Below are 10,674 nucleotides of genomic sequence, written 5' to 3'. Positions count from 1 at the left end.
AGGACTTGTAAGAAAATCACTTTTTTTTTTAAGATGCATACAGAACTGGGGTACAGGCCAGAGGCTCAGAGATGGTGAGAGGATTCACCAGAGACATTGGGGAGCAGAACAGGACGACTGACCAAGTACACTGCTGAGGGGAGCAGCGGGTGGGTCAAGAGAGGTCTGCCGCGCCATGTGGGTCACCTCTGGGGCAGGGATGAAACTGGTGCTGAAGTGGCTTTAGCTTCTTAGCGCTGTGCTTTAACCTGCTGCACCACCAGGGAGGGCCGCTCTGATGTTTCTAACAGTTGTATCTTCCACCTTCAGCGCTGGGATCCTAACTCCCAAGGTGGTGTGAGGAGGTCGGGCTTTGGAAGGTGGTGAGGTCAGGAGGGTGAGGCCCCATGAAAAGGATTAGTGCCTTCTAAGAGGGACCCAGAGCCCCCTGTCCCTGTGAAAGCGTAGCCAACCAGGAGGGGGCCCTATGCAGGCTCCTGAGCCAGGACTTGTAGCCTCCACAACTGAGGAACACACTGTCCTGCTAATCAGCTCCCAGCCCATGATATTTTTGTCACAGAGTAAACTGAGACAGAGGTGGTGCAGAGACACTTCTCTGGAGAGCTGAACTTCTGACCCTGGGGCCCTGCCTGGTACAGGGATGGAGTGGGGGTACACACCATTTGTGGGGCAGACAGCGTGTGAGACTGTTCACAGGCTCGCTTCACCCTGGGGAGTGTACCTCCAACCCCCGAAATCCCAGCGTCCACAAAGCACCAGCAGCTCCCCCAGCCTCCACCCCAAGAAACTGGGTGAAACCACAGGGCTGAATTTGTATCGGCGCTCCCGCCTTGAACGCCAGCACTCACAGCCAGGAACCAAGTGGCACGTGCAAACCACCCACCGAAGCACTCCCAGGACCCCACAGCTGAATTAGCGGGGTGTCTGTTCCCAGAGATGCACAACGTCGGGCATTGGTGGCCTCTGCGCAGACCGAGCACCCTGGGACTTGCGCCCGAGAGCGCCTCCAGCCACACGCTCTGTCAGCAGTCCCTTGTCCAACTCTGGTTTGGTCCTTTCCCTCCTGGGCTGGGCGCCCATCCAAACACTCTCAGCGGGACCACAGTCAGTGAGAACAACAGAGCATTCTTTCAGGCGAAGAAAATGCGAATAAACAACTCTCTCTCTCTCTGCACAGCCCCAAGATGGCCCCTCCTCTGGCAGCCTGTGCTTCACTGCCTTCTGGGGGCTCCAGGGGCAGGCACTGGCAGGGCTGGGGGTGAGGGAAAAAGGACTCAAAGGAGGGAGAACCCATGTGGGATTCAAGCAAAAGCTTGATGCCTGAAACCGGTGCGCACCCACCTCTTTCTCTAAAGGGGTCTCAGACCCTCAGCAGCTGTGCCCTTCACCAAGACTGATGGAAGGTATCTCTGTTCCTGGGCCAGGAAAGATGTGTTCCTTGGGCGTGAGCAAGAGGCAGTGGTAAGACCCTGGGCTGGCGCAGGACTTAGCTAAGGGTTCCCAGGAGCATGGGAAGCTTTTTAATTCAAACTCTATCCTCATGGGGTCAGGCAAAGACCCTGGGTGGACTTCACTCTGTGACCTACAAGAGATTTCACCTGCCCACAGATTTGAAAGTCATTGCTCCTACTTGTCAACCTCCCCGCCCCAATTAGGCTGGAGGTCTCCTGTACCTGAAATCCTGCGGGATTTCAGCTGCTGCTCAAAGCAGCCCTGCCCAACCTCATGACACTCCCCCTTGAATGACCCTTTCTCTCCCACCTGGGGGTCAGTGTAAGAGAAACTCATTTTGAAATTGGCTAAAGCAGGGGATGAAAGGAGGTTGTTGCTCCGACTCACCATCACTCCTCCCCTGCCATTGAACTGGGACAGTGTTTCGGTCTGCGGTTGTCAGTTGTGTGACTTTTCACTGCGGTTAAGACACCACAGACAGATATTTCAGCAGCATCATTCACAATAGCCACGGTGAAGAAACCATCCAGGTTCTACCAACTCATAAGTGACTGAACAGAAGGCGGTGTGGCGGTATTGATGTCGTCTTTTGGCGTTCGGGGTCCTTGGGTTCACTCTGGGGAAGATTTCACCAGCGCTCCCCTTTCGGCTGCATACAGGGAGATTCTCCACAAGACAGAGACTCAGTTATATTTAAAAAGAAAGTTTATTAGAAAGAGACAGGAAAAGAAAAGACACTTGCATAGGCGCAAGTGGGCAGAAAGAGCTGCTCCAGAAGGGACAGACACCTGCATGGTTGCAGGCGGGCGGCCTAGGAAAGCGGCCTGCAGTGGGGGAGGCTGTGCAGAGCGGTCCCGGCAGGTGCAGGTCACTAGCGGGCAGGAGGCTGCTGCCCTGCAGAGGGAGAGCAGGTAGATAGAAGCACCCGCATAGCCACAGGTGGGCAGAGAAGCGGCTGCCCGTGCTGGTGCAGAGACTGCCCTGATGTAGACAGCTTCTCTCTGGGAGGGGCTCACTCCCTGGGAGCCTGGCTGTGTCAGTTGCTGCACTGGCCCCTTCTACCTGTCCCCTTTGTGCGACTCAGCCCTGTGATGCCTGCCTGCACTCTTTCCCCCATCAGTGAGTCCACACAATATTAGTCAACTATGCTCAGCCATAACAAGGAATGAGATGCTGCAGAATGTGCGCTCCATGGCAGATGATTCTGGAGACTGACATGAGGCAGTCACAAAATTAATTATTCCAATACAGATGCCATTTATAGGGATTATCAGAACAGGTAAATGCAAACAGACAGAAAGCAGATGGTGGTTGCCAGGGGCTGGAGGAAGGAAGAAGTGGGAAATGGCTGCTATGGGGAGGGAGTTTCAGTTGCTCTGGGACTAGTTAGAGATCTGGTGGGCTCACTCCACTGTGAATGTGTCAGCTGCACTGCCTGAAACACTCTGTCAACTGCACTATCTGATAACACTGTAAACTCTCAGCCCTGTTACAGACTGAATGTTTGTGTTCCCTCAAAATCCCTGATAAATCCCAAAGCCCAGTATGATGGTATGCGGAGGTTTTAAGATCATGAGAGCGGAGCCTTCGTGAATGGGATTAGTGCCCTTCTAAAAGAGACCCGGGAGAGCTCCCTCCCCTTCTGCCATGTGAGGACCCAGCAAAACGATGGCCCTCGATGAGCAAGGCAGCCAGCCCTCAGCAGACATAACTCTACTGGCAGCTTCCCAGTAGACACTGAGAAATAAATTTCTGTGTCACCCACACTATGCTTTTTCATTACAGCGGTGCAAATGAGCTAAGACAAACTGAATAAAAACTAAGAAAACTGCAGATTTGTCCCAATATAGACAGTTGGGCTGGTTGACGAGAGGTAGACTCGCCATCCACACCTCAAACTTCCTGCAGGTACACTTGGGCCACAGCACTCTACCTGCCAGTCTTCAGCACCTTCATTGGCATACCCTGTTTGCAGAGTAGATGTGACGATGCAGTAAGATAAGGCAAGGAGAGCTCTTTCAGAGAACACATAGGAGACAGATAGAACACGCCATCATCTTTGATACTCTAAGGCCCACTGGGGCCAGAAAAAAAAGGTTTCTCTTTCTACTTCATAGCTATAAGCTTCCTGTCCGCCAGGGGGAGCCTTCCAGAGGAGACCATCACTCTTCTCCAATCAGGAGTCTGTTTCCTTAACTCCTTTTCCTTCTTTATCTTCTCTTTTCCCCCAATAGGACAAGACTGATTTTCTGCAGTGATTTGTCAAGTAATTCCACTTGATCTTTGCCTACCAGACTGCTGGGTCCTCCACCAGAAGCGGTAAGTTTTAGACTTTAAACCAGTGGGTAAGCTCTTCCTATAAAGGGCAAGAGAATAAATAGTTTCAGTTTCCAGGACCACACCTGATTCTAGTACTGACAGATTATAAAATCAGGTGAAAACTGGCTGCCTGTTTTTGTAAAGCCATGAGCTCAGAAAGGTTTTACATTTGTAAATGAGAAAAACAAGAATAATATATGACATGTCAAAATGAAATCAAATTCAAATCCCTGTGTCCATAAATCAGAGTTTTATTGGCACACAGCCACATCCGTTATGTTTTAGCTAGGGCTGATTTTTCAGATACAGTAGCAGAGGGGAGTCGTTATAGCATCATTCACGATGTCTGAAATGTTTATACTCTTGCCCTAAGAAAAAACAGTACCTAAATAACTAACAATGCTTAAAATCCACCCCCAGGGAACACACAGAGAATAGCGTGTGATTGCTGTCCTGTGTGTTTTTGATATGGGGGGGGTTTCAGTGCACAGTAACGGCAGTTTCTCACGCACCATTGTGGGATTAACAGATTTACGTCATGACAAGCAGCTAGAACAGTGCCTGGCCCTGATCGGCTCAGTAAATGTGAACTCTATTATGTTAACATCTGGACACGAATTTAAATAAACACAGAAAATAGGCTTCTTCCCTCTGAATTTATTTTGAAGTGTGCTGTAAACAGTTTCAAATGTCCCTTTCATAATAATTTTCCGGCTTCACCAGCATCGGATGACATGACAAATTCTCCTTCATAGAAGGTACAAGTGAAACAGAATCAGAGAGGCATTTGGGATCCTTCCCTCTTAAGGAAGTGTGAAACCATCAAGACGCATCTGGCTTCCAGTGGAATTGGCCCACATTTCTTGGGAGTGAAGTGTCCAAGCCACTGTTCATCCATATTTCCTGGATGATCTGCTCCCTGCGCTCAATCCTTTCTGCTAGCTCTGCAGCTTCAATGGAACTGTAGACAGGATATGAAGTTCTACAAAACCCCGACAGGTCCCCTAGGAAATCAGAGCCAGAGGAGTCCTCCTCCCCGTCTTCTTCCTCACTGTCCTCCTGGGCCTTGTCGCTTCCTGGCACCCGGTGCCCCCGTGCCAGCTGCAGATCGTGGAAATCCTTGGTGCAGGAGACTCGGAATACCAAGGCACACAGCGTGAGTGCCAGCCCGATGCAGACGCTGGACACGAACAGGAGGGCAGCTCTCTCGGGGTGGGCTGTGGAAGCAAGAGGACAAGTCAGGAGCCATCAGTCTGCACCCATCCCAGTCCCATGAAATAGACGGCTCTGGACAACATCTTTGGGTCATCCACACTTAACTGGTCATATAAACTTTCACCCCACCAACCCCGCTTATACACACACACACACACACACACACACACATGCACACACATTGATTTAAAAATATATATATTTGTTTATTTTCATTTGTTTGAGCAGATATGGTCAACATATGGATATAAGAGGCACATAGCTGAGGAACTCAGAAGCTAGATCCCCGAGTTCAAACTCAGACCTTCCATTTACTAGCTGTGAGATTCTGGGTACGTTACACAACCTCTGTTCCCACTGTCCTCAACAGGAAGCTAATAGTAGCTTCCTGTCACAGAATTGTTATGTGTAGATGAGTTAACTCCTGCACAACCCTCAGAACATTCACTGGCCCATAGCAAGTGCTCAATAAACTTGGCTATTTGTAGTAGGAGAGTATGCAAAATTAATGTAGATATTAAAATACATAAACATACATATGGGTATGATTACCAGTGCTAACAGAGTATAAGCAGGCAAATCTTAATCTCTTTTAAATTAAATATCAATAAAAGTTCTGGTAGTTTTCCCTGCAGCTAAATGATTATACAATGATAACAACTAGAAATGATGCTGATTTGTTCTGTGAACGCTGGTCTAGATCCTTCCATATATGTAAGGGATTTGGAACAGAAGCCTTACATTACTCCCCAGGCAGAAAGAACAATGTCCCCATTTTTCACTTGTGTCCCCCTTGCGGGATTAACACTTTCTGGGAAGCCAGGACTGTGAGCTACTTGTGGGAACCACGTGTGTGGGACCCTGGCATCGACTCAGCACCTCTCCACTGAAGGCACCTCCTGCAGCCTCGTCGCCTCCACATTCACTGCCCTGGAATCGAGAGGACTCCTGTCCTAGCTGCCTCTGTCCTTCCTCAGTGGTCCAGACTGGACTTTCAAAGTTCCAGGTGTTAAGTTAAAGTTCACGTGCAGCTGAAGTGCCCAGCCGTGGCCATCTAGCAGGACAAAGCTAAGCAGGACGAGTTATGGTCTTGAAACCTGAGCCTCCCCGCTCAGCTTCCTTCTTCAGTGGGGTCCCCGTCCCCAACACGGTGTCCTTGGCTGCCATCGCCCCCATTGGCACGATGGCCTCCCTCTTCCTTAGAGGAGTCTTCGTTCAAGGTGGATGTGGCCAGGGTGGGCAGTGAGTTGTTTGTAGGTGACTAGGATATTGTTGCCAAGGGTCAAGGTATTTTGAAGAGCTGATGGAATAGAGACGTGTAATCTCTGCGAGAGAAGAGAGGGCCAGTTTCACTTCTGAGAGCAGCTGGGAGACGCTGGGATTTGGAACACAATCACTCAGCCAGAAGGCCTGAAATGGCGCTGATGGGCTCTGACAGGACAGGCTTCACCTTCCTGCGAAGCCCAAGCCCAAGCCGCTGCCGGGAGTGGCGCCTGCCCTGACTTCGCTCTACCTTCCTCTCCCCTCTCCTGCTGCACCCAGCCTCCGGCCAGCCTCTCCCAGCCCCATCCAGGCTACGATCACACATGGCATTCACCCCTCCTCCGTGGAACGCGCCCCCCAGCAGCCACGCCTGCAGCGCTCATCTCCGGCAGCCCTAGTGAGGAGCACGTGGGGGAAACTGAGTCCAAGCATTTGTGTCCTTTCCCAAACACCTGCAGTGGGGACACAGCCAGTCCAGGCAGGAACTCCATGTTGCTTTAGCTTCTGGAAAACAGTTCTCACCTCCTCCTCTCTTCTCCTGAGAGGCTGTTGGTGGGGGAGCAGGTGAACTGTCCTTTCTGAGAGGAGGGACAAGACCTGGTTTTGCCCCAGACAGGAGGGTTAAAGAACCTTTTCTTAGGTACAAAACAACATCTTACTATGCTCTTGAATTGCGTTTCCCTGGCTCCAAACCTCGTGTATCTCTTCAGGTGGCTTTGCATTCCCTCCTCTCAAAATGCCTCGGGTCACACGCCCCTTCTATTTCACTTGCATTAAAGTGTCATTTGATCCAGTGCATTTATCTAAAAGCAGCAATGATAACACTGCTTTCTCCTTCTTCCCCAGTGTGGCCACTGTAACTGTTTTTAAAATGCACGTGGGTTGGATCACATCCCTGTCCTACTTCAAATCCATAAACGGCCCCCTCCCCTCATAAACTACAGTGACGCGCTGACCTCGGGCTGTGAAGCTTCCACCCTCCCCAGTTCCACTCCAAACACTCGTCCCTCTCTGATTTGCTGAACTCACAGGGGCCAGGGGACTCCGCGCCTCGGTGCTTTTGCACATGCTGATCCTTCTCCCTGGAAGGTTCTTTCTTCCCTCTTGATCCTGTGTGTTCTACCCCCAGCCGAGGGGCCCTGGTCCCCATCACTGGGTTTCACTGCAGCTGGGGGCATTCTCAGTGACACCCCATAGAATGCAAACTCCACACGGGCAGGGCCCGACCTCTCTGGTCCTCTGCCAGCCCCCCGTTGTCAGAGCAGACACTACACAAGATCCTCCCAAGGCAAGCAAGGGGTGGGGCGCTGTGGACCTAGAGGCAGGCTGGGGCGCTGTGGGTGGGGACTCCAGTAATGTCAATTGCTTCCTCTTCTCCCCACAGGCCCCAGCAGGGGACGGTCTGGGTTCTTGGCCAGGACACCAGCCTGCTGGCTCAGGGGCACCCCCTGCTTGTATCACTCGAGACAATGTGCAGGCCATGGGCGGAGGACATGGACAACTTTGGGGAGTCCATGGGCATGAGGTTCCCTCATCGCTCGCACTGACTCTTCTAAAGTCACAGAATTGCCAGATGTCAGTTAGATGGAACCTCAGGGTGAGCGGCCATTCCACTGAGTCCAAGCACCTTGTGGCTGGACCCAGCCCGCCAGGGCCCACTCTGCAGCCCTGCCCTGCCCCGAGGGCACCCACTCTGTCTTCTGGAATCATCTGGGCTACCTTAGGCACTTGTGACCCTCTATTCTATTTTATTATTATTTTTAAAGATTTAATTATTTATGCATACAGAACTGGGGTACAGGCCAGAGGTGCAGGGGTGGTGAGAAGATTCATCAGAGTCAGAGTGTGGAGCAGGACAGGCAGATGGACGAAGCACACTGCTGAGGGGAGCAGAAGGTGAGACAGGAGAGGTCGGCTGCCATGTGGGTCAGCTCCAGGGCGGGGATCGAACTCTCACCAAAGTGGCTGTGGCTGCACAGTACTGCACTTTAACCCATTGCGCCACCAGGGAGGACCTCTATTCTATTTTATATTCTGGAAAAATAAAGTCGTTATTCTTCTTGAGGTTAAACAGGCCCTTCACACTAGATTATTGTGGGCATTGTCTAAAGTTAGCCTTGTTCATCACAGGCCAGTGGAAAGGACTTTAATTTCAGTCCTCAGGAATCTCACAAAGGTGGCCCAGGGCTTCGAGGCCCTGGGTCCTTCATGCCCAACGCAAAGGAGACACTGAGACCAGAGGGGTCCCGCCTGAGGGCAGCACCAGGGAGTGTGGCACGGGCCCTTCTCTGACAGCACTCAGGGTGTGGCAGTGAGTTTGGGTCGTGGGCCTCAGACTGGAGGCCGTGGGAACACATCAGAAGCCACACCTCGGTGGCAAGGCAGCGCTGATTTCTAATCGTCCTGCCTGACGGGATCGTGTGACTGACTCCGGAATGTGTTATTATGCTTCTGTCTCTGTGTGGGTTTGTCTGAGAGCCTAGAGCTCCCTTGTATAAGACAGCAATGCCTCCCCGACTCTGCTTGCTCACCCGGGGCCCTAGTCACCCTGTGCACCCTCAAAGTCCACAGCTGGAGATGAAGGCATGCAGTCCTGAGGAGTAGAGGCAGGGACAGCAAAGCTGGGCCAGGGAGGCATCTCTGTGTCAGTAAGACACGAAGGCGGGAGGGGACATGTGAGGAAGAGCGATACTCAGGCACAGACTGCCAGGCCCTCACTGAGTTCATTCACCAGCCTCAGGAAACTCCGACACACACCACATACACATGCCACCTGACACCACCCACACCTCGCCACACATCATCCCACACACTTCATACCCTCACAGCACCTCTCTCCACACACACCACACACTCCTCTCACATACACACTCCTCTCCATTTCTCTAATTTCAAACTTTTCTATGAGCTTCTTCAGGCCCATGGTCTAGATGCTAGAACAGATTCAAGGAGTCTGTATCGCTGAGACAAACGTAAATGAAAACCCTCCTAAGACTTCTTGTAGGTCATTTAACGAAAAAAAACCACTCCTCCGGGACCCTCGGGCATTCTGTGTCTGTCCGCTGACCTCTGTGGTCAACATCCACACTCCTGCTGCCGGTCTCCCTCTCCCTCACATGCACGAGGCTGTGTCCACCTGAGGCCGAGCTGGGGAAATGTCCCCTGGTGTTACCCAGTTGACTCTTTGCTGCTCCTTCACACGGGCTTCCCCACGGTGACTTCTGGAGATAAATGTGTCTAAGCATCCCTCAGTAAGCCAAATCACATCCCATCAAATCCTTAACTTTCTTGAAAATTGAATCCCTATACATAGTAACCACAGCGCTAATTAGGGGAGGGTCGCTCCCGTGGGTCACCACTTGGCCATTCCGAGGCCCTGGACGTGACAGTAACTGAGACGACGAGGCCCTGGACGTGACAGTAACTGAGATGACAAACTCGTGCTGGGAGGCGCGTAGCAGTGAGTGGAGGGGGTTGCACTAAGCAGATCCATCTGTCCTTTGGTTTCTGGGAGTGAGGAATAGTCAGGGAGGTAGCAGAAGCTCAGATAACTGGAGGCTCCCGTCCTTCAGACTCCAGTGGGTTTACTTCTTGCTTGGACAAACCCAAGTGCAGATCTTGCACGTGCAGATCTTGCACTTGCTGAGTTGCATCTGGTCCTGCCGCTGGCCAAGCTGTGTCCACATAAAACAGCCCAGCGTCTCTGACCCTTGCTTCCCTACGTGCAGAGGAGGTCAACATCCCCTCTCTTGGCTTTGTTGTTATGGACAGATGTGTGCTCCCCAAAATTCACGTGTTGAAGCCTTGACCCCCGATATGGCTGTCTTTGGAGAAGGAACTATAAAGAGGTAATTGAGGTGACCGGGTCATCCATCCTTATAAGGAGACGCACCGGGAGCTTCCTCTCCCGTTCTGCCACGAGGACAAAGGAAGAGGTGGTTTTCCACCAGCCAAGGAGAGAGCTCCCTCCAGGCCCCTCGTTCTCCGGCACCTTGATTCTGAACTTGCAGCCTCCAGAGCTGGGAACAAATAAGTTTCTGTTCTCGAAGCCATGTCTTCTACGCTAACTCATCATGGCGGCTAAGCTGACTGAGAGTTGTTGAGCGGGAAGGACAAGGCCCTTGAGGCTGCAGCCTCAGTAAGTGATTCATCCTCACTCCTCTTCGATGGTTATTCTGTTTAAAGAATTTTCATAGGACTTTCCTCCAAGGGACTTTCTAGGGACCTTGAAAATAGGGGCGTGGTTTTTTTTTTTTTTTTTTAAGAAAGAATCCTTTCTCTTTTTAACGTCAACAATGATCATATACAGCAAGAACTAGAAATGAGAGGAGCTGCAGCCTCAGTAAGTGATTCATCCTCACTCCTCTTCGATGGTTATTCTGTTTAAAGAATTTTCATAGGACTTTCCTCCAAGGGACTTTCTAG

The 10,674-nt window shown here is 51.4% G+C and overlaps 1 protein-coding gene across 1 annotated transcript in view; it reads right to left on the bottom strand.

Moving 5' to 3' along the window:
* Nucleotides 1-4,045: 4,045 nt before the first annotated feature.
* The window catches only part of EVA1C (eva-1 homolog C (C. elegans)), a 68,089-nt gene continuing 61,460 nt past the window's right edge, over nucleotides 4,046-10,674 (bottom strand). Inside the window, exon 8 of the mRNA XM_012732284.1 lies at nucleotides 4,046-4,988. Coding sequence (XP_012587738.1) covers nucleotides 4,594-4,988 — 395 coding nt within the window. The 3' untranslated portion in view covers nucleotides 4,046-4,593. The remainder of the gene's footprint in view (nucleotides 4,989-10,674) is intronic.

Source organism: Condylura cristata, unplaced genomic scaffold (assembly GCF_000260355.1).
Source record: "Condylura cristata isolate star-nosed mole 26May11 unplaced genomic scaffold, ConCri1.0 scaffold00003, whole genome shotgun sequence".
Classification (NCBI taxonomy): Eukaryota; Metazoa; Chordata; class Mammalia; order Eulipotyphla; family Talpidae; genus Condylura; species Condylura cristata.
Note: the sequence above shows the minus strand (reverse complement) of the source record. Positions and strands in the feature narration are given on the sequence as shown.